The sequence below is a fragment of the Gobius niger genome (genome assembly GCF_951799975.1).
Source record: "Gobius niger genome assembly, chromosome: 12".
Taxonomy (NCBI): Eukaryota; Metazoa; Chordata; class Actinopteri; order Gobiiformes; family Gobiidae; genus Gobius; species Gobius niger.
Window position 1 is genome coordinate 7597742 of NC_136863.1, and position 24067 is coordinate 7621808.

General features: G+C 40.9%; 2 protein-coding genes across 3 annotated transcripts in view; both read left to right on the forward strand.

Annotated features, from left to right (window-relative positions):
- Positions 1-1261: 1261 nt before the first annotated feature.
- LOC306970981 (sodium- and chloride-dependent GABA transporter 2-like) lies at positions 1262-15822 on the forward strand. The gene is made up of 15 exons (XM_079567103.1): positions 1262-1423; positions 4330-4539; positions 6618-6752; positions 7457-7597; positions 8221-8302; positions 9113-9245; positions 9366-9500; positions 9565-9668; positions 9760-9884; positions 11252-11364; positions 11453-11590; positions 12889-12991; positions 13678-13778; positions 14154-14324; positions 15504-15822. The coding sequence occupies exons 1-15, from the start codon at positions 1417-1419 to the stop codon at positions 15663-15665; spliced, it is 1860 nt and encodes a 619-aa protein (XP_079423229.1). The 5' UTR covers positions 1262-1416; the 3' UTR covers positions 15666-15822.
- A 3733-nt stretch (positions 15823-19555) lies between these two features.
- Positions 19556-24067, forward strand: part of mon2 (MON2 homolog, regulator of endosome-to-Golgi trafficking) — a 72426-nt gene continuing 67914 nt past the window's right edge. For both annotated transcript variants that reach the window (XM_079567161.1, XM_079567162.1), the window contains exon 1: positions 19556-20023. In XM_079567161.1, coding sequence (XP_079423287.1) covers positions 19916-20023 — 108 coding nt within the window. In that variant the 5' untranslated portion in view covers positions 19556-19915. The remainder of the gene's footprint in view (positions 20024-24067) is intronic.

The window sequence follows — 24067 nt, forward strand, 5'->3', positions numbered from 1 at the left end:
GTGATTTGGGCAACTCCAACAGCTGCCCCCACGACCCGGAAACGGACAACTGGAAGAAAATGGATGGATGGAGGCAAGGAATTAGATATTAAATAGTCTGTCTGAAAAAAAATCAGCATAATATTGTCAAGTCTGGAGGTGCTCCTTACATGGAGATATTGTTGCACTAGAAAAATGCATTTGGAGAAAATTTCCCATATGACTCTATGGAGAAACATCAGTAATAATCAGTAATAATTAAACATGTTATTGTGAAGATTATGTTTTTGTTTCCAGGTGAAAGTTTATATCTTAAAGGAACAGGCGAGACGAGTTGATACGTACCTGTCTGGTATTTGTGTGTGCCTGTGGAAGAGCTTGGTCACTTCTAACTTCCCTGTTTGGAGCCATAGGAATACATTGGGAGAGGCCAAATGCTAACAACATCTTTGGTCTTTTTATGTGACTAAGGGCACGCACAAAGACCAGACAGGTACACATCAACTCGTCTAAGCTCAGGTAAGAACATATCTCAGTATGGAAAAACGGTGGCTTCTTCAATTTGGCTTTACCCAAATAAAAGCTTCTTGGATAAAGCATCAATATAGCAACGAAAACGAGGATGAAAACGCAACAAAAAAGTGACAAAAGAGTGACAAAAACGTGCCAGAAAAGCAACAATAGTACAACAAAAGAGCGACGACAAAAATGTGACAAAAACATGGCGAAGTCACTACAGAAACGCAATGAAAAAACTATGAAAAAGCAACAAAAAACGCTTCCAAAATGTGGCAACAACACGACATAATAGTGAGGATCGGCTTTGTAGGTCTTAGCTTTCAAATGAGGCATTACACTTCTGCACTCTAGTTGAGACTTTTAGATTTTGGGTAAAGCCGAATTGGAGAAAATGCACCAATCACGAGAGCTCTAACATCTGAGCCCCAGCTTCCCCACCTCAGGATTGTAAAGAGAAGACATTTCAGACAGTTCTATTGGCTAAGACCTTGTTATTGACATGAGATTCAATTAATTGGTCGACTGTTCTCCCGATAAACTAATCACTGCCGCTTTTGAAGTCAGTGTGAACCAATCCAAACAGGGAAAAAGTGTCAATGTCCACAGAGCTGCCCTTCTGGACCCGTCTCCAGCGCCAAACGTGCCCCGCGCTCCTGCTCAAACCCCACTATGAGTCTGTTACGCAACCGGTCCAACCCTGAGATGGGACAGGACTCTTGTGGTGTCCCGGGACGATGGGGAGGGAGAGGGAGGGTTGCTCTGAATGAACAAACAGAGGCAGGACAGGGGTGTTTTTGAGGTTGAGTTTTAAGCTCCTCTCATCTCTCCGCCCATTCAAGCTTGTTATATAGTGGAAACGTGAACCCGACCCAGCGCCTGTTTGCTCCCCTGCCACTGTTTTGGAAACTATCGGAAGCAATGAAGGGTGAGTCACTTTCATTTTTTTGTTTTATTTTTGCTTTTCTGGAAAATGTTGTGTTGTTTGGATGTATTTACAGGTGAAGGCAAGGGATTAATAGACTAAATATTATAGATATTTAATGGCTATCACTTGTAAATGTGGTTATGTGATGTTACATTATGGGCCGGTAAATCCGTGGTACTTACAGTGGTAATTACAGTGGTACTTCTTGGTACTTCTTGTGGTACTTAAAGTGGTACTTACAGTGGTAATCTAGGTACTTATTGTGGTACTAAAAGTGGTAATTACTAGTAAATAGGGTTAGGGGTTAGGATTAGGGTTAGGGAGACATAGAGTTGCCACTGTATCTCTCATTACTAAGAGATACAGCGGTAATGCTCTTAGTAATGAAGGTTGTACTTCTATTTACTTTGGTACTTTAAGTGATAGTTTCCAGTAGTTACAGTGATACATCTATGGTACTTATTGGTAATTCAAGGATACTACAGCAGCAATTCATAGGTAGTAAATGTGGTACATACAGAAGTAATTTCTAGGATTTTGTGACTATAAAACAACATAAATCAGCATAAGAGAAAACAAGAAGTACAACCTTCATTACTAAGAGTTACCACTGTATCTAGAAGTACATTCAGTTCAGTTCAGTTTATTATGAATATACAGTAAAAACATTTACATATTTGTTCAAGGAATAATGCATATTCATAAATGGGACACCCTTGAAGCAACAGTTAGCTTATATATGGGGCCCAAAAACACATATTGTAATTCTCACTATAGTATCCTTTAAGTACCACAATAAGTACCTAGAAGTACCACTATTATTACTAGTATTTACCACTGTAAGTACCACAATAAGTACCTAGAATTACCACTGTAAGTGCCACCATAAGTACCACTGCAAGTACAAGTACCACAATAAGTATCTAGAATTACCTCTGTAAGTACCAAGGACTTACCGGCCCGAAATGTAAAGTGTTACCCTAAACTTTCCTGGATAAATGTGTTGTTGAATACCTTTTCCCATAAAGTTAAAGCGAATCTCAACCTTTTACATGAAGTGGCATCGCACCATGTATTTTGTGTGGTTGCGGTTGATAGTTTTTGTTATGCAATGCACCAGGAATCCCAGAAATCTTATCCCGAGCTCTATTAATGATGGACCGTGCACAGTGCAGAAATGGCTTTTTTACAGACTGATCATGACCTCATTCCTGGTTAATATTTACCAGTTTTAGCAGCGTTTTACAGTCTGTTTGTTTTGGCATCGCTGAATTACGCAACAGCAAGCGACTGGGTGAGTGACTGCCATTCATTTTCTTGGGGGGAATGATTTAAGAATCTATGAAAAACATCAAAACAAAGCAGAAACACACAAACCGAGTGGCCTATTATACCTTCCCCCAGATGACTTCCTCAATTTGTGGGAGGTAGTTTTCGATTATTCAATATTATGTGGTCGCCGGGGCAACCAAATCCCAGGGACCCTGTACTGAAGCTACAAAAACACGACTATTTCAATACATCGTGGCACTTTGTCTTTAAAAACTGTATTGTTATAGCAGTAACTTACCACAGGCTGCCGCATATGCTGATACATAATAGTACCTGGATGACAGCACCATCATTTAACTGCTTGTTGAAGTAACATGTACATTTTTCTTAGTGTGTGTGTAGTGCAGGGGTAGGCAATATCAGGCACAGGGGCCAAATGCGGCCCTCCAGCATAGAAGCTCTGGCCCTCAAGATGATTTTGAGAATTAAGTTTACACAAATCAGAGATCAAAGGCCTGTTAGTCTCTTAGCCCCCCCTTGAACCGAGGACATTTTCTCCAGTTTTTGGCTTTACCCAAATCTAAAAGCTTCTTGAAAAAAGTGTCAATATAGCAACGAAACGAGGATGAAAACACTACACAAATGTTTTTAAAAAGTTTTTATCATACATCAACTAATCATTAATATATGATTTAATGAAGGGCTAAAACTGTGGTTTTAAATTGTTACTTCAAATTTTATAAAGTATTAAAAACTAATGTATAACCAAAGTATTTGAAGAGATATTATTATAGCTTTCATTAATTACTATAGTAGTTAAGTAGTAATAACATATGAGTCACACTTAATATATGAATAATTCATGATTAATTAAGTGTTAATTCATGATTAAACAATGAGGAGCAGAGCATTGTAAAGTATACGTGGAGTCAAGAAAACCACAATGTGCATTATAGAGTTCGGGAAATTCCACAGTTACCATGGAGATCCGCCATCTTTGCAGCTGTTAGCATACATTTCCATTGACTAACATTGTCTGAAAACAATATTAAAAGTGGAGAAAAAAGCCGTGGAATAACTCCATTAGCTGCTGAGTTACTGCTGGTAAATACAGCTAACATACTGTGGTGTCCAAGTGTTCTAATGTGAACAATAACTCCAGTATTTTAACCTTTAAAATCTCCATTAGTTTACAATTGCTGCTAATCCCATAATGCGTCGCGATATGACGTCACATTCCCGAACTCTATACAGTGCATTAAAACTGTATAATGCACGGTTCTGAGTTGTTTAATCCGCTTATACCGTGGTCCCACAAACTGAAACTGTTTTTTTCAAACTCCTGAGCCGGAGTTATTTCACTTTTTAAGCTGTTTTACCTAAAACTAGTTCCAGCTCAATTGTTGGTCGTTACTATGGAAACGGCTGCAGCGCGCCAGTTAGCATTAGGACTCTCACAAAAAGAAAATAAGAAAATGCGTTTTACCAAAGTAGAAAACCTTCTGCGAGCTGCCAAAACTGGGCTTGAGAGTTGATTCGTCATTGCACTTTTATGTTTTCATGTTTTGGAGGATGCTGCGGCTACTGACTTCTGCTAGAAAAACTGTAATTTCTCATGAACTCCACTTCCTCAGGCCGGGAAGTTTCTGGGGGCATGGACCACCAAGTGGACCACCCCAACGGGCACAGCGGGACCCTGGACGTCCTGCCTGATTCGGAGGAGAAGATGGCAGAGAGGGGCCAGTGGGGCAACAAGCTGGAGTTCGTGCTGTCGGTGGCCGGAGAGATCATCGGTTTGGGGAATGTGTGGAGATTCCCGTACCTCTGTTACAAGAATGGAGGAGGTGAGTGGCCCGGGAACGGCAACACGAAAGATAAAAACACGGCATCTGTTTCTATGTTTTCAAATAGAAGCATTTCAACAGCATCTGTAGAGTAGGGGTCACCAACTTTGTCTTCCCTTGAGCGACCTTTATAGGGAATAAAAACAGCAGAGAGCAACTCATGCTTTGAGGATACTGGATTTAGGCACTTTTCAATCTTAACACTTAACACTTAACTTTGGACTGTTTTCTTTTTCGAGGTGTCCACGATGCTGTCGGACGGTTCCCGCAACTTTCCGGGTATTTTGCCATCACATATGTTTGATGTGGACGTTTCCAACTCGCTATGGTTAGGGCCAGGAGTTGGAAAATGCTTATGTTTAGAAACAGGAAAAAATGAAGGTTAAGGTTAGGAAAATGCTTTGGAATAAAGTAGGAAACGGTGGAATCGACCCGTCATTCCGACACTTTTTGATACCCCCATTTGATACCCGTGATTGTAAACTCCACTATCCTTAAGGTTAGGGCTAAGGTAAGGTTAGGGTTAGTCTGTAAACTCCACTAACCTTAAAGGGGCTAGATGCAAGTTTTCCATTTTATACTCACTACTGCCATCTCAGGTCTTACGTGTAACTGCACCTTCTATATTAAGCTTGTGCATGACGGCACTTCGGACCCCCCGAATTAACACCTTTTTGAGTGACAGTTGTGATGGACAGGTCTGGGCTCATTTCATATATTAGGACATGGCTGGAACGTAGGGGGAGGAAAATACATTATTTTAACATTTTTAAACTCTGTATAGTCCCTTGAAGGTTAGGGCTAAGGTAAGGCTAGGGTTATTTTGTGAACTCCACTATCCTTAAGGTTAGGGCTAAGGTAAAGTTAGGGTTATTTTGTGAACTCCACTATCCTTAAGGTCAGGGCTCAGGTAAGGTTAGGGTTTTTTGTAAACTCCACTATCCTTAAGGTTAGGGCTAAGGTAAGGCTAGGGTTATTTTGTGAACTCCACTATCCTTAAGGTTAGGGCTAAGGTAAGGCTAGGGTTATTTTGTGAACTCCACTATCCTTAAGGTTAGGGCTAAGGTAAGGCTAGGGTTATTTTGTGAACTCCACTATCCTTAAGGTCAGGGCTCAGGTAAGGTTAGGGTTTTTTGTAAACTCCACTATCCTTAAGGTTAGGGCTAAGGTAAGGCTAGGGTTATTTTGTGAACTCCACTATCCTTAAGGTTAGGGCTAAGGTAAGGTTAGGGTTTTTTGTAAACTCCACTATCCTTAAGGTTAGGACTAAGGTAAGGTTAGAGTTAGTTCTATTTAGGGGAAGTGCCCCCACTCCGACAATAACCTCAATGTCGGAGTGGGGAGGGGGGTGTCGGAGTGGCGGGTATCATAAGGGGACGGAAAAATAGTAGAAAGGGTTCGTCGGACGGTCCTATAGACACTGCCTTTCTTTTTTGCCCATTTTAAGGTACACACATTACTTTTCATATTTACTCACTATATCGTGATATGTATCGGATCGGCCCCTGAGTATCGTGATACGTATCGGATCGTGACACAAGTGTATCGTCACTGTCCTATCGCTTCCATCAGTCGTTCCAAGAGCAGCTGCGGTCATGGAGCACAAGCAGATCATCATTTGACCTCATACTCGTGGATAAATGCGACTCGATGCATATGAGTTGTTTACCAAGCGTATGGAAATGTGGTTCTTTGGGGAGCCTCCCTGAAAGGTTGGAGACCCCGGCTGTAGTTAATGAGTGAGCCATTGTGCTGAGTTGCCTAATAAATAGATCACAGGACACAGAAGTTAGAACGAAAAGGCACAGACATGTTTGGTTTGACTAAACAGTGATGTCCGCACACACACTACACATGATTTCAGCTTTCCACTTGGTTCTGGATACAGTAAGTATAAGATAAAATGCTTAAGGACATTGAACACATTTGTTACAAGGTAGAGCAAGAAGTGTTGTTGTACTTTTCAAATATAAAGAAGATTTGAAAAAAGAAGCAATCACAAATATCTCTCCAGGACCTGTTCACCTCCAGGACTCCAGAATTTTAACCAACCCATACTTTTTATTTGTATCTTCTAGGAGCCTTCTTCATCCCGTACCTCATTTTCCTGTTTGCCTGTGGGATCCCAGTCTTTCTACTGGAGACCGCCCTGGGACAGTTCACCAGTGAGGGAGGCATCACCTGCTGGAGGAGAATATGCCCTTTATTTGAAGGTTTTCTTGCTTTACATTTTCAGTAGCCTTAAAGGGATTTTTCAGGATTTTATTTCCTAGTTATCCAGAGTTTTGCTGATTTCTGGAGATATTTTTTTTGTAATTCATGCAGTTCTTATATTTGAAGAGTTTCGTGACGCTAGGCTAGTGCAGGGCTAGTGCATTTCTATGGTATCAGCTAGCCTGCATTAAAAACAGGCACCTGAGGCAAATCACTTATAACACCAGACTGACTGTGTCGATACAATCATTTTTGGAATATAACTGACCTTGCATCACATGAATGATTGCATTTTGAGGGACTATTTTCTAGCAGATCACTCCGCCGCTGTGTAGCTTATAACCACGAAGCTGATGCTGCTCAAATACAAGTTCTTTTAAATGCAAACATTTATATTGCGTCAGGTGCACTGTGGGGCGGGTCAGACTGTTTTTAATGCAGGCTAGCTGATACCATAGAAATGCGCTAGCCTTGCACTAGCCTAGCGCCACAAAACTCTTCAAATACTGTATAAGAACTGCATGAATTACCAAAAATCATCAACACTCTGGATAAGTAGGAAATTAGGCCCTATGTCAAAAATCCTGAAATATCCCTTTAATAAGCAGCAAGACAAGAGCAGGACTTAAATAATGGCAAACTGATTTTGTCTTTACACCTAAAAGGAACACTGACTTTTTGTTTTGTGTTTGGCCTCTTTCAGGAGTGGGCTATGCCACGCAGGTGATCGTTGCTTTGTTGAATGTTTATTACATCATAGTGTTGGCCTGGGCCATCTTCTACCTGTCCCACTCCTTCACATGGGACCTGCCCTGGGCCTCCTGCAACAACTCCTGGAACACAAGTAAGTCACTCACAAGTATAACCGCTGACAGTGTGAATTCTTTTAGATTCATTATGACTATTCCTAGCTTCCAGCTTCTTTACAAGGATGAGTTTATAAGCCACTTTTCACAACTTGCAGGGTCACTCTTCAGGGTCACTGGATGGAAATGAATCAAATGCTTTTTATTTATATGCAAAGTACTTTTCCGACAAATTCTGCATTTTACAATATACTGAAGGACAACAACACAATTTTTGTTCCACTTTAAGGCTTTAAGTTGTGATATGAATCAACCCTGAAACGGAGCAATTGTAATTGTTATTAAACTATATCTTAAAATGTACAGATAAATACAGAGTTTTCGAAACGTTTGCTCTCGTTATTTAAGGTTTTATTTATCGAGATAGTGCCTTTTCCCCATAGCTTTAGTGTAAAGATCTGTAATGGATAACTTTTGCTGTTTTAACGCCATCGCCCTGCCATTCCTCTGGGAAATCTCCATCTTCCTCAAGTCCCTCCTTTCATTCCTTTCCTTCCCGTCGCCCGCTTTGTGCCAGTGGCCTCTGTGTAACTTGGAAACCTCGGAGAACACTTGGATTTCTATGCTGCATTCAGGCCCTTTTTGTCTTTCTCCTTTCAAGATTCCTGTATGGTTTTCCAGAAGGGGAACAGCTCCGCCAATTACCACGAGAACGCCACCTCTCCTGTCATCGAGTTCTGGGAGTAAGTGTCTGTTTTTGTCCGATCCTGTCCTGAGGTGACCCAGTCTCACAGGTTTGGGAGATACAGTGGGTTCAGAAGGTTTCCAGACCGAGTTTACTTTATAGAAGCCTGATCCTAAGTCATATATAGTCTTTATCTAATTTTGCTTAATTGTTGTCTGGTTCAAACTCAATACATCAGGTTAGTGATTAGATATTGAAAAATCCCTTTGCGGAAACTTAAACATATTGTTTAGTACAAGACTGGGAAATTTGGTGTTTAGGAGCTAAAGTTGAGCTGCAGTCGCAACAATGTGAGCCCACGCCTTTGCTCTTCAGATCCCGTCAGACCTTGGAAGCTCAGCAGGGACGGGCCTGGTTGGTACTTGGGTGGGAGACCGTTTGGGAAACACCAGGAAGCCTGGGTGAATGTAGTGTGAGAGTGAACGGGTGGTGGTCGGAGGGGCCGATGGCACAGACTGGTTCCGTCAGTCTACTCCACCACCACCGAATACAATGTGAATATATAATGACGACAGCATACCGCTTTCAGTAACTTGGTAATACAGGCTTGTAAAAGTGTAAGGCATTATTATTACTATTAAAACGCATTTTGAGAAAATGTCCTGCAAACTATGAATCAAGGAGACTGAAGAATGAAGATCATGTGATTGATTTGTTTCCAAGTGAAGGTCTGAGAGCAAACTGGCCCTCCTAAAAATGACTTTTGCCAGCTTGCCTGACTATGACTTCAGTTTAATATGAGTTCAAGAATTTTCAGCGTTTCTTTTTCTATTTACAAAGCACATATCTACGTGTTTGTGATCTGCAGGCGGAGGGCGCTGCGTCTCTCTTCTGGCATCCACGAGTTGGGCTCTCTGAACTGGGACCTGGTGCTGTGTTCACTGGCGGCTTGGACCATTTGTTACTTCTGCATCTGGAAAGGGGTCAAATCCACGGGGAAGGTCAGGTCTTAACTATGAAACACTACAAGAACGACATCTCCTCCTACTATTACTTCCATTGTACTATTTTTCCGATTATTTTTGCTTGTATTAGGTAAGAGAATGCTTGTTTCTCTTTAGGTGGTGTACTTCACAGCCACATTCCCCTACCTGATGTTGATAGTCCTGTTGATCAGGGGCGTCACGCTGCCGGGGGCCATGAACGGGATCCACTTTTACCTGTACCCAGACCTCTCCAGGCTGTCCGATCCACAGGTGAGTCAGGACTAAAATCTGGGAGCCCACTTATCCCGTTATCGTTGTGTTTAATTACACACAGGTATGGATGGACGCTGGCACCCAGATTTTCTTCTCGTTCGCCATCTGCCTGGGCTGCCTCACTGCGCTCGGGAGTTACAACAAGTACAACAACAACTGCTATCGGTAACGCAGACTTTAGAAACGTTATCAACACCAGAAAGTTCACTCAATCCGTCAGTCTGTCACAGCTTCTGTCTTGTTTGTTGTCTCGCAGGGACTGTCTGTGTCTGTGCTTCCTCAACAGCGGCACCAGCTTCATCGCTGGGTTCGCCATCTTCTCCATTCTGGGTTTTATGTCGTACGAGCAAAACGTGCCCATCTCTGAAGTGGCTGAGTCAGGTCTGGACTGTTTTACTCTTTCGTAGTTTCACTCATCCAAGCCACTGGTCCATCTACCTCTACAGCTTTGACCTTTGGTTTGTTGATAGTTAGAATTTCTTGTTTTATGATTAGTCTCTAGATCAGGGGTCAAACACATTTTGGGTCGCGGGCCGAAATTCAGCTCCCACGGTGGGTCGCGGGTCGCATAATAAAGAAGACTTTCCCAATAAATGAATAATAATAAGTCGTGATTTGGTCAAAGCCCCATCTTGACTGTAGCTTTATTAATAACAACAGCTTACACTTGTATTGCACTTTACAAGCCTGTGTTACAAGTTCCTCAAAGTACTAGTAGTCATTATTCATTCACTCCACACTCGGTGGTGGTGGTATGCTGTTATTGAAGCCACAGCTGCCCCAGACTGGCCATTGACCACGTGGCTATATAATGTGTTCATATCCTGAGCTCTCATTATGTCAGTGTGTGGAATAATTTCCTTTTTTTAATTTAATGCTCCCTTGTGGCTAGAATGAGCATTCTGGTTATTCGTTAAAAAAATCATATTTCCGCACAGGAATGGGCTAGAGTCGTACTAGGGGCTGGATTAAATCATCTCACAGGCCAGATCAGGCCCGTGGGCCGTATGTTTGACACCCCTGGTCTAGATGCATAATGATTGTTTTAGTTCAGGGGTGTCCAAACCTTTTTCACCGAGGGCCGTATATTGACATATATAAGGCATGGAGGGCCACAGATCAGTGGTCAATGCATTCAAACATTCAACTTCGTGGATTTAAGAGAGGTTTGAAACATTCCCCACACTTATGTTTAGGCTTTGAACCATAAAGCAGCTCAGTCTCACAATAAATGATATTTTTTTAGTTTATAATTGTGTGGAATTATCAAAATTGCAGGAAAATGTCCATCTCTGGTGATGTGTGGCAATAAAACCAGAGGCCTGAGGGCCGCACTTTGGACACCCCTGGTTTAGTTAGTCAAAATATACTGTGAGTGATGTGCAGTGCCTTGTATTAGCGTTATAGAGAATTTCTGACAATGTATTTAGAAAACCTTTTTTTATAGAGGATAAACACAAGCAAATGCAATGCTTAGAGCAGCAGGTTAATGGTCCTGCAAAATCTGAAAGTCTGAGTGTCGCTTTTTCATTTTCTAATAGGAAATAATGGAATAAGCTCACTTCAGAAGATTCACAAGCAAGTGCCTGGCATATAGTCACAGTCACGTTTTATGTTTTAGGAATGAGTCCAAATATTACCTCTCCACGGTTAATAAACGAAATAAAAGTCTATCAGGAAGCCGCCACTCACTCCACATTGAGCTGAAGTTCCGAAACAGAAGTCACTTGTTTCTCTCCCCTCGTCAGGTCCAGGTTTGGCCTTCATTGCGTATCCTCGAGCCGTGTCCATGATGCCCTTCTCTCCTCTGTGGGCCTGCTGCTTCTTCATCATGATCGTGTTCCTCGGTTTGGACAGTCAGGTGAGAGCAGAACGTGGGTTATTCAGTGTGCAATTAGGGCTGTCACAATGAAGTTGCAATATACATTTGTTTTTCTCTCCCATTTTAGTTCGTGTGCGTGGAGAGCTTGGTGACGGCGATGGTGGACATGTATCCGTCTGTGTTTCGGCGTAAAAACCGCAGAGAGCTCTTCATTCTGGGCATCTCGATTGTCTCGTTCCTCGTGGGCCTCATCATGTTGACTGAGGTTTGCTAAACTCTGATTTCCATGAACTATTACAAAAGATGGTGAGGGGGATCAGCTGTGTAAGGGCATAAGCTTTGTAAATATTGCATCGATCAACTTAAGGTTGTTAAAATATAAACTAAATTAGCCAAAAAATAGTATCTTTAGTTGTACAATGGATATGCTATTGAGGATTTGCGATGTGCTTTGTGCTACATTTGCTAATATAGTTAATATTATAGTGTTTCCCTGATTAGTCAACACATGAACAAGATTAAAGCAAGAATTTGAACCATTTAAAGTCCTAGTTCATGCTTTTATGACTTTTTAAACTTCTTTCCACCTTTTATATATATTTGTGTAGTGAAAAAATGTTCATTAATGCAGCCCTAGTTTCCGTGGAAACAAAATGCCTGAACTTGTGAAGGAGTTTGAGAAAGCTGTCAGCTATTAGCTTTGTAGTGGAAGCAATATGAACACTTCAATCATGAAAACATGGTCAGAAAAGTGTTATTTATTAGTTGATTAACCCATTAACACCCACCTGAACTGAGCACATTTTCTCCAGTTTGGCATTACTCTTATAAAGACTAAGAAAAGCGACAAATTGAGAATAAAATGAGGATGAAAACAACGAAAAAGTGGCTAAAATGTGATGAAAAATGAGACAAAAAAGAGACAAAAATGTGTTGAAAAAGAGACCAAAATTTGATGAAGAGACAAAAAATTTGACCAAAAATGTGACCAAATAGAGATAAAAATGTGACAAAAAAGGGGCAAAAATGTGATGAAATACAGATAGTAAATTTGACAAAAAAGTGGCAAGAATTTGATGAAAAATAGACAAAACGTTGATGAAAAAAAGAGACAAAAATGTAACGAAAAAAAGACAAAAATTTGACAAAAAAGAGACAAAAATGTTATGAAAAAGAGACAAAAAAAAATAATATGACGAAAAAGTGGCAAAAATACACCTAAAAAAAAGCAAAGAAAAATGAAACAGAAAAGCAGAAGCCACTAAAGAGCAACAAAAAAAACAGTGTTGAAAAAGTGGAACAAAAGGTGAAAAAACATGTCGGTAAAAGAAATCAATTTACATCCGTTTTGAAGGTCTTGGCTTCCAAATAAGGCTGTATGCTCCAATCGAGAAGCTCTTAGATTTAGGTAAAGCTGATCAGGAGAAAATGCAGGGGGGTAAAGACAAGTAAAGCACTGGACCTTTAAAGGCGTCAAATACATTGCTTGACTTTAACCATTTTTCACTCATCCTGGGTTTATTATTGTACGAAAATGTCGATAATAGTCCCTTATCTCTTCAGGGTGGCCTGTACATCTTCCAGCTTTTCGACTACTACGCTGCGAGTGGGATGTGCCTCCTGTTCGTGTCTATCTTCGAGACTGTTTGCGTTGCCTGGTTTTACGGTGAGTGTTTAAGTGAAGCCAGCTGCCGGGAAAGCCCTGTTTTATGGATGTTGCAATGACAGAAGATACGGGGCCTTTAAAACCACATAAGGTCATGAGTACACACATGCCGCTCAATAAAAATGAAAGCCGTCTTGTTTTCAAATTATTACTTGACATTCCTTTTCCCTTTGGTCGTTACTTCTTCTTCTGCTGCTGCAGTTTGATCTGTATTTCCTGGATTGTGATGCATAATATGTTGAATGAAGTCTTCTGAGCTGCTTTGCATCCAAACTACATTTATCCCAGCCTCATTGAGTTGTTAGCATGCCATTAGCAAAAATTGGCAGCTTGATTATTATTATTTTTTTTCATGACAAAAAATCCAGTGGAGGGCGCTTCACGCAGAAACATGGCTTTTTCTTTTGTTGTATTTTCATTCATATTTTTGTCCCGTTTTCATCACGTTTTTGTTGCTCTTTTGTGGCTTTTTTCTTGCATTTTCATCCTCGTTTTTTGTGGCTCGTTTGTTGCGTTTTTATTCTCATTTTCGTCGCTTTTTTTTATCGCTTTTGTTGTTATGTTATTGTTGGTTCACTTTCAAACCGTCTCAATCTGGGAACTTTATGTATAAGATATGAAATATGAAAAAGAACGTGTTGACGGATTTCTAACATGCCCCTCTGACCATGACTCTGTGGCTTCAGGCGCTGACCGTTTCTATGACAACATCGAGGACATGATCGGCTACCGTCCGGGACCTGTCATGAAATACTGCTGGCTCTTCTTCACGCCGGCCACGTGCTTCGTAAGTTTGTCAGTGATAAATCGTAATAAAGTACAAAAGATACAATACTTTCGCCTCTTATCCAAAAAGCTCCATCAGCGGCATGAAAATCTCGCAGTATCAGGAGGACCCAGGTCTGTTTACTGAGTGGCTTTCAAGGCAAAAAGTTTCGCCAGAAAGACAGCCAGAGATCATGAGTGTCACTGGTGAAGCTTCTTGGATCACAGGTGAAACATCCAACACTTGACAGAGTCCAGATGATGGCTCAGGGACCTTTATAAACTCCCGATTTCCTACCATTGACTGAAAGCTTATACAAGCAATAATGTGGGTGATCAAGCATGAGACATGAGAGTGTCTAGAAGTGAATATATTATGTATTGTTTGTGTTTGTAGGGGACGTTTGCCTTCTCTTTGATCAAGTACACCCCTTTGAAGTATAACGGGGTGTACGTTTACCCCTGGTGGGGCTATGCCATCGGCTGGATCTTAGCCCTGTCCTCCATGCTGTGCGTTCCTCTGTGGATCTTGTTCAAACTCTACACAACTCCTGGGACGCTCAAAGAGGTAAAGGTTCTGTATAGTATGACTTGTTGGCGTGGCAATGCTGAAATATAACAACATATAACCAGATGGATTGGCAAAAATTGAGACATTTTCAAATAAAGTGAGTAACATTAGGGGGTAGCTTGACCGACAGCTGATACATCGGGCCGATATTTGGGTATTTTACAATATTGGCTATCGGGCGATATCGGAACCGGAAGTGATAGAGATTTTTTTGCAGTGGAGAGATCTCAGTCAGGGTCTTAAAATGAGCCCACGCCCAACATCTTAGGCCTCAGGGAAGCGGAGCAACATCATGGTGAAAATCGTTGACTTTTGTGTATAATTTCGAAAAAGCTCTCTCTGAAGTACCAATGAAACATGAATGTCCTGAATAAATTATCCCTATAACCCCTGCCGTCACAGTTTGACACCGACACGTTTAGAAGCATCATAAACAGGATTATAGAAACATTTATTAAAATTCAAAAAATGTTAGCGACGCATATCGGCATCAGCCGTAGAAAAATCGATTGACCTCTATCAGATATGTTTTTCTATTTTTCTATGATTTAAACATGCTTAACGGGACTAGATGCAAGATGCTCGTTTTTATACTCACTACTGCCACCTCAGGTCTTACGCGCACCTGCAGTTTCTATATTAAGCTCGTGCATGACGACAATTCGGACCCGAAGTAACACCTTTTTGAGTGAGAGTGCAGGATTTTAGAGGCAGTTGTGGTGAACAGGTCTGGGCTCATTCTACACAGGACATGGCTGGAACATGTAGGGGGAGGAAAATACTTAATTTTAACATTTTAACATTAGTCCCTTAAACTGTAGGCTGTTTGAGAGATAAATAAAATGAAATCAAATAAATTTACTTTAATATTAGCCATGGTAACCCCCTTCATATCGGTATTAGTATCGGACCCCATAATCCATATCGGTTGGGCTCTAGTTTTACAAGACATCTGATATTTTGACATAAACCTGAATTTGTTAGCTATTGTTTCACTGCCCCCTAGTGGTATTGTTTTTCAATACCAGCACTATGTTGTCTGCTGTTCACTGATTTTTAGACACAACCCAAACTATTTTTATTTAAATCTTTGAAAAGAAGGGTTTCACTGTGTCTGAGGAGAAACTTAATGCAACCCACTGTGTAAAACTGATGCTTTATTATAACTTTTCCCAGCGTTTTATTCTCTTAACGACGCCGTCCCAAGACTTACCAAAGACCAGGCAGGAGCAGGACAGACTGCTGGCTGTGTTTGGAGCTGAGGAGGACGCCGTCAGACAGACGTCCCAGTCCAAGGATGAGTACTCCACTGTGGATGACCAAGAGTCCAAGTGTTAAAGAATCTGAGAATACAGAGACTGAACTGTTTGACGACTGCCGGGAGATTGTCAACGTAAAAATACCTCATTGGAGAGAAGACAGGCAGATGAATAGGAACAAAGCAAACTCACCAACAGGGGGCGCTCAACACAGTGCCTTTAAAACAACAAAAACAGGTTACAGGAGTGTGTTGTACAGTGATAAGAAATGACTACTGCCATCGTTTTACACAGCGATTAAAAATCCGTTTGAACAAGTCTGCTTTCTGAGGAAGCTTCTCTGTTATGGACATTTAAAATGTTCGGTCTCACATTTACTCTGTTTAAGTTGGTCTATGTCGATGGTAAGTGTAGGGCTTACCATAAATAACAAAGATACTGAGAGCGTAACAGGGTCTGGAATATACTATAATGAATGTATTTTGTTTAAATCTATCTGGACTAAACACAATGATAATTTGTAAACTGGTCTCTGCGGTTCATTGAGTTTTCTTCTTCTTTTTTTTTTTTTACAGCTTTGTCCATTAGTTTTTGCTGAGCCACAAACCCTTGCCTTTGATGAGTGAAGCGTCCATTAAGAACCTGCGCTACTTTTCTCCTCAAAAATAAAATTTTTTGTGCAATATAATGTAATTAAGTGTTTTTCAAATACTTTATATGATTATGGAACATGGTCATGGCATGTTAGTAGATTGTTTGACTACATAAAATATATGTAAATTTGTATTCAGGGTCTTTTAAATCTCTTTTATGACAAACCATCATCACCAAACATAATGTCTATGAATCCTGCCAAGACAAACACAAGAAATATTGTTTTAATATTGAGCTAAACTGTGTTTACTTTGCAAGCACAAAAAGTCACAAAAATATTAAATTTTTTAGACTACCGCTTAGAAAAACAATTATCCATAATACTTGTATCTTCATTATCTCTATTATTTTTGGCATCTTTTTTTAAAGGGGCTAGAGGCAAGTTGGCCATTTTATACTCACTACTGCCACCTCAGGTCATATGTGTAACTGCAGCTTCTATATTAAGCTCGTGCATGACGGCACTTCGGACCCGAAGTAACAACTTTTTGAGTGACAGTGCAGGATTTTAGAGGCAGTTGTGGTGAACAGGTCGGGGCTCATTCTACACATTAGGACATGGCTGGAACATATAGGGGGAGGAAAATACTTAATTTGAGCATTTTTAAACTCCATATAGTCCCTTTTTTTCTTAATTACCAACAATTATAATATTAGATTTGTGTTATTCATTTGCATATTATTATTTTAGGTAGTAGGTTTAGTACTAAGTAACTCTTAACTAACTAACTTTCAACATAAATTGTTGTAGGGCTCGGCGATAGGACAATATCAAGATGAACTGTTTGAAGAAGCACATACTGTAGTTTAGTTAGTCTTAAAGCTATACCTGCTCTAAATTGTGACCTTGGCTTTAAGAAAATTATGATATGAATCACCCAATTGTTATTAAACTATATGTACATAAAAATGTACAGATGAAGACAGAGATTGAGTTTTCTTAACGTTTGCGCTTGTTAATTTTCGGTACAATTCATCAAGACAACCTTCTCTCCATAGCTTTAGTGTAAAGGTCTGTAATGGATAACTTTTGCTGTTTTAACGCCATGGCCCTGTCATTCCTCTGGGAAATCTCCATCTTCCTCAAGTCCCTTCTTTCATTCCTTTCCTTCCCGTCGCCCGCTTTGTGCCAGTGGCCTCTGTGTAACTTGGAAACCTCGGAGAACACTTGGATTTCTATGCTGCATTCAGGGCCTTTTTGTCTTTCTCCTTTCAAGATTCCTGTATGGTTTTCCAGAAGGGGAACAGCTCCGCCAATTACCACGAGAACGCCACCTCTCCTGTCATCGAGTTCTGGGAGTAAGTGTCTGTTTTTGTCCGATCCTGCCCTGAGGTGACCCAGTCTCACAGGTTTGGGAGATACAGTGGGTTCAGAAGGTTTCCAGTCCATCCATCCATCCATCCATCCATCCATTCTCTTCCACTTGTCCGTTCCCAGGTCATGGGGGCAGCTGTCCCAGCTGCACAAATCACATTGCACCAGCGCCTATGGCTCCTGCAGGTGGTGGGTCCACAGAAGGACGGCCTCATGGTTCTAACAGGGCCTGTTAGTCTCTCATAAGGGGCTTCTGAACCGCTCTTTGTCTGTCCTGTCACCTAGGACCAGTTTGCCATGGGAGACCCCATGGAGCCCCCGACAGCTCCCCCAGGATCATTCGGGCGCTCAAACCCCTCCACCATGTTAAGGTGGTGGTTCCAGGAGGGGTGATCTTAAGTCATGTATCGTATTTATTTTCTCTTGGGGAAAATTGTACACTGAAGACTCACCATTAAAATGAGAACATTTCAAAGGTTTTTTAAAAATATGACAAGAAATATGATTCCATGGAGCCTCAAAGCTTCAATATTAATTGTGTGAGTAAAGCGAGACACATGAGTAGAGGGAAAAACTTATATTTAAAGATGACAATGTGAAACTTTTTGCGGTATTTTACTGGCTGACATGCGAGGGGACAAAAACAAATAATTTTTTGGATGTTTTCATATAAAAATAAGGCATTTTATTGAATAAATTGGCCAAATATGCCTAGATTTTCCTGCTAAAAAAATCGAATGTTTAGAGTTTATTTTGATGACACATTAGTTACAAAGATTTAATCAATGATAGATTTTTTTTTTTTTAACCCAATCATGATAGAAAATGTCTGTTAAAATAAAAAAGTTATTTTTCTCCAGCTAAGTACATTGTTTGGCTCAAGCTCAATGCAGGTTAGTGATTAGATATTGAAAAAACCCTTTCCAGAAACTTCATATAACAAAAATATTGTTTACAAGTACAAGAAACAATGTAGACAACAATGTTGATGAATGAACATTATGTAATTGATTTGTCTCCAAGTGAAGGTTTGAGAGCAAACTGAGAGATAAATCAGATTGTATCAAATCAGATTTCTTAATATATCGGTCATGACAACCCCCTCCATATCAGTGTTGATATCGGACCCCAAAAATCCGGTCGGGCTCTAGTTTTACAAGTAATCTGATAATTTGACATACATCAAACCAGAACTGATGAATTTGTTAGCTATTGTTTTACTGCCCTCTAGTGGTATTATTTAAAAAAAAAATATTATTCAACACCTGTATGTTGCCTACTGTTCACTGATTTTTAGACACAACTCAAACTATTTTTTAAGAAGAGTTTGTTCCAGTCGCCAAGTGTGTTTGAGGAGAAAATAACTTAATGCAACCCATTTTGTAAAACTAATGCTTTATTATAACTTTCCCCAGCGCTTTATACTCTTAACGACGAAGATTTTTCCCCTCTCAAAAGTCTGAGTTTAAAGTATACCAAAGAAGGACAAACAAATTTCATTCCACAACTAGGAAAAAAAATCAGGTACAGCTCCTTTAAGCCGTTCTTGGGACGATTGAAGTCCCATTAGAATCAATGCCCCCAAGTGTCTCTTGGAATCGCCCCTGGCCACCAGGGGGTGGTATTACAGCAATGTCAGCTCCCCACAATGAGGACCATAGAGAAACGCGTTCCTCGCCCAGTGATCTGTGTTTATAATATACTAAAGGAGGACAAAACTATTTTCACTCCACACTTAAAAATAATCAGGATTTACAACACATTTTTTTTTTTTTTTTTTTTTTTTTTTTTTTAATATGGAACAAAAATAATACAAAATCCGCCAGGTTAGGTGGCAGTCAAAATATTAAAAAAGATACTTTAAATACATTAAAAATAATAATAATCTAATCAGATAAAAGACATCCTTCAATCCCTGTTTTACCGCCAGTGTCCAGCAGATGTCAGTGTAGGCTTTCTGCGCCGCCGGTCTCTGTTTACGGAAGTCCGAGTGACGTGTCACCGTCCACTGAAGCATTGTGGGAAAGGCGAGAAAGAGGAGCTGTGTCTGTCGGCCGCTGGTTGACACATATACCGTCACTTTTAACCGTTTCCCCCACGGAGGATGCCACTCCGCCACGCCGATCTGCAGCCTCTGTGACCGGGAACACATGACGGCGACACCGCGGCCCTCCTCCTGCGCCAGGGGAATCCGCCGATAATGGGACACCGTGTCAATGAATCTAACATTCTCTTGAAGGGAGGCGAATAAACGACGATTTTGACGGCGCCCTAGCTGGATGGGCTTGGGGGGCGTCCGCTGAGCTGCATTCCTTCAGATCGAAAGTTTATCGCTATTTCTGCCCCGCGACACCGTCAAAATGTCGACCAGCAGCCCAGAAGCGGTGAAGAAATTGCTGGAGAATATGCAGACGGACTTGCGCTCGCTGTCCATGGAGTGCAAGAAGAAATTCCCCCCGGTGAAGGAGGTGAGTTAGCCGGGGCTAGTTAGCTTCTTCGAGCCCCCTTGTCCTGCTCATAATCCGACCGCAATTTGTTGGATTTGTACTCGTGTCATCTTGTCAGAATCAGTTTCATCCATTGCAGCCTTTACCCCCCCAAAAAAACGCACAGGCCTGATGTGGTTGTTGTGGTGGACACTGGGCACCGCTGACACGTCCTTATGTTAGCTACAGTGGAAAATCCAAGGTTTTTGGTTGAAGTTTCACAACAATAATGCTGTTCTGTCAACCTGGGAGATTAATGGCAGTGTGCTCCGTCATCTTTTCTTGACGGAGTGATTAGTTTTGGTATTAACTTGAGCATTTTCTAAAGCATAAACAACCAAGAAAGTGAAATGACTTGGAAACCTGCTTGGAAGTTATCTAACATTGTTTCAAGGTAATTGTCTTAAAGGAACAGGCCACCGTTTTTCCATACTGTGATATGTTCTTGCCTGAGCTTAGACGAGTTCATGCGTACCTGTCTGGTCTTTGTGCGTACCGCGGAAGAGCTTGATCGCTTCCAACTTCACCCCCGTTTGGAGCTATAGGAATATGCTGGGAGAGGCCAAATGCTAACAACATCTTTGGTCTTTTTGCATGACTGAGGGCACACGGTTCTTCCATACTGAGCAATGTTCTTACCTGAGCTTAGACGAGTTCATGCGTACCTGTCTGGTCTTTGTACCCGTGGAAGAGCGTGGCAGCTTCCAACTTCACCCCCGTTTGGAGCTATAGGAATGCATTGGGAAAGGGCCAAATGCTAACAACATCTTTGGTCGTTTTGCGTGACTGAGGGCACGCACAAAGACCAGACAGGTACGCATCAACTCGTCTAAGCTCAGGCAAGGCCATATCTCAGTATAAATGGCGGCCTGTTCCTTTTAAAGAGAATAAGTCATTGTGGCACAGACCATGTTTATATCATTATGTTCAAACCATTCTAAAACATCACTATATGTCTCTATTAGTCCTTTGTTGTTTTCAAATTGCAAAAAGTGTAATTTGTCATTTGTTTTTGGGCCACCATAGCCTCTTCTGACAAGCCACTCTTATTATTTCTAGTACCCTCTGCCTTATTGTTGACATATTTTCATTCTGGTTTGATAGTTTTGATCATAGCAAATCAGAAAAGTGTAGCTCCAACCTTGTTTGACATAGCCTTTTGTTCATTTCAAGCTAATTTCTTTTCAAGGAAGTGCAAATTAAGCAATTAAACTTGAATAGTGAGTCCACTTGTTTTTTCAGTAGACACTTAGGAGTTGTTTCTGCTTTCACTTCTCCTCCTGCGAAGACATCTGTCTTTTTTTCCCTTGTCTCGACCTTACCACTCACTTCACAAACTGTCAACGCCTCCAGTGTTTGTATATGTAATTTTTTTAGCCCTTGGTCAGACTTCAGCAATTGTTGGTGTCGCTGTGTTTGCAGTGATGTCATGGTGCGGATTGAGGACAGCAGCTCGGTACAGTGCGGTCATGGCTGGTTTGACTCACATCGGAAATGTTGGAAAACTAAGACTTACTGGACTTTAAGCTCCTTTACGACGCGCGGAGTCGTAGGCTCAAGGAAGAGATTTGAGAGTTTGAGGAGAGGAAGTGAAAGTATTCCTTGTAGCGGCCACAAACACAATGAAAACTTTCGTAGGATCATTTGATAAGATCTGCCTGTACTTTTATATCTGAAAAATGTATTATGGGGCAGTGGAGAGTTAACGCCTTATTTGCATCGAGTACATTAAAGGCACACTGCGTAATATTTTGAACTGTACTGTTGCCATTAGTACAAAACATGCTCTTAATGACCAGCTCAACACAGAAAATGCTATTACCGCAGTGGTGATCAGACAATGGATTTGGATGAGAACCTTAGAAGCTCAAATCATGCTGCCTTTAGTCACATCTCCATGGGAACGAGCTGGAGGCGGACCCACTCCCGGTAAAGTTACAGTCATGTCTCTGGAGAGCTGAGCCGCTCACAGCAAAAGCGCATGTTTGTTCATTTATGAGCTTTTTTTTGCAGTGATGAAAATATCTGTCATAAAATTAAAGCTTGTATTTTTATTTTGTTTATTGGGTGAAATTCTAGGCGGTGTGGCTTTAAGCTCACGTCCACGTCACATGTAAGCAAGTTTTGACCGCTTATTTTCTGAGGAGTGTCAATACAACGGAAGTGCCGAGACAAGGCAAAAAGAGGCAAAAGTGGGCGGGGCGGATTAAGGTGAATAGTGGCTTATTTTCATTTCTTCGGTTTTAACTTCCTCCAGAAACATGCTCTCTCCTCTGTTTGTCTCACTCTCCTCCTGGCCTCATCTGCCGTCTGCTTTGTACTCTTACGATCACCCTCATTTAAAGGGATATTTCAGGATTTTTGACACAGGGTCTCATTTCCTAGTTATCCAGAGTGTTGCTGATTTCTGCAGATATTTTTTTTGTAATTCATGCAGTTCTTATATTTGAAGAGTTTCGTGGCGCTAGGCTAGTGCAAGGCTAGCGCATTTCTACGGTATCAGCTAGCCTGCATTAAAAACAGTCTGACCCGCTCCACAGTGCACCTGAGGCAAATCACATATAACGCCAGACTAACTATATAAATGTCCGTGTTGATAGAATAATTTTAACCATTTTGCATTTAAAAGAACTTATATTTGAGCAGCATCAGCTTCGTGGTTGTATAAACTACGCGGCGGCGGAGTGATCTGCTAGAAAATAGTCCCTCAAAATGCAATCATTCATGTGATGCAAGGTCAGTTATATTCCAAAAATTATTCTATCGATACAGACATTTATATGGATAGTCTGGTGTTATAAGTGATTTGCCTCAAGTGCACTGTGGAGCGGGTCAGACTGTTAATGCAGGCTAGCTGATACCATAGAAATGCGCTAGCCTAGCACCACGAAACTCTTCAAATGTAAGAACTGCATGAATAACAAAAAAAATATCTCCAGAAATCAGCAAAACTCTGGATAACTAGGAAATGAGGCCCTATGTCAAAAATCCTGAAATATCCCTTTAAAATCCAAGGTCTGATGTAAACAAGCTTTCGGTCCCGGAGTGTTAGATAGTAGTTCTGGCTAAAACAACACCAAAATACGTAAAATCGGCTCCGCCTTGATATTAATGCTAAAACTAGGCAGAGAGAGGGAGGGAGAGATAAACACACGACTCAACTCGTCCAAAAATGATGTCGACAAGTGCCGCAGTACTCGACTAGTTTGTTAATGCCCTACTGTGCTGTCACACGGCCTCCAGACAAGTCGAGTTGAATAGTATTTTGCCGAGAGATCGCATGACTGGGTCCTAACATTTGAGTGTTTCAGGTGAGATGCTTTCTGTCTGAGTGAATAACAAACCACACCTTTATAATCTAATGGAAGAGACCAAAAGAAAACAAATGACGCAGTGCTTTTGGAATAGTCGGATCATTGACAGGCGTGCCACTGGACATAGTAGTGCGACCACAGCTATGGCATTTACGGGAACTTCTGAATCAGGGGCTCTCCTCCGTAACTCCCTGCAAGGCGCGCCATAAAGGCCTCTCTGTTCGCCCTCATGTGTAGATTTATGCTGAAATGAAGACTTTCATGGCTTTGAAAAAATACTAGCCTACTACTACAATAACTGGTCCTACTTCTACAATTAACTGCACAATTTCTAGAGATGAAGTCACAATAATAAGGGGGGAAGGGGTATTGTTATGAGGATCTGGCTTTTGTCTGGTAAAATTACAGTTGATCTGACCCGTAACATGCCCTTTCTGCTTTAGTATTAAAGTCATTAACTTAATACACTACAAAAAGTAATTTACTAGATTAGTTTAGATGTCTTTGAGCATAATTATCCAAATTTTAGTTATTTTGACTAGCTAAGATTTAGTTGGGCGTTTGACCTAGATTATTTCACTTGTTCTGAGATGTTTCTGACTCATTTCAATACATTTCACTGTTCTTAAGTTTCTCTGCCAATGGAAGAAAATGGTCTTGTCCCATTGGCAGTTTTATTTTCGTAATTCAAGCTACATTTTTTTTTTTTTTT

Bases quoted from the DNA above. Each gene is read 5' to 3' on its own strand.
- LOC306970981 (XM_079567103.1), top strand. The intron at 4,540-6,617 runs GTGAGTGGCCCG...TGTATCTTCTAG, and splicing joins CTGTTACAAGAATGGAGGAG to GAGCCTTCTTCATCCCGTAC. The intron at 13,779-14,153 runs GTAAGTTTGTCA...TTGTGTTTGTAG, and splicing joins TCACGCCGGCCACGTGCTTC to GGGACGTTTGCCTTCTCTTT.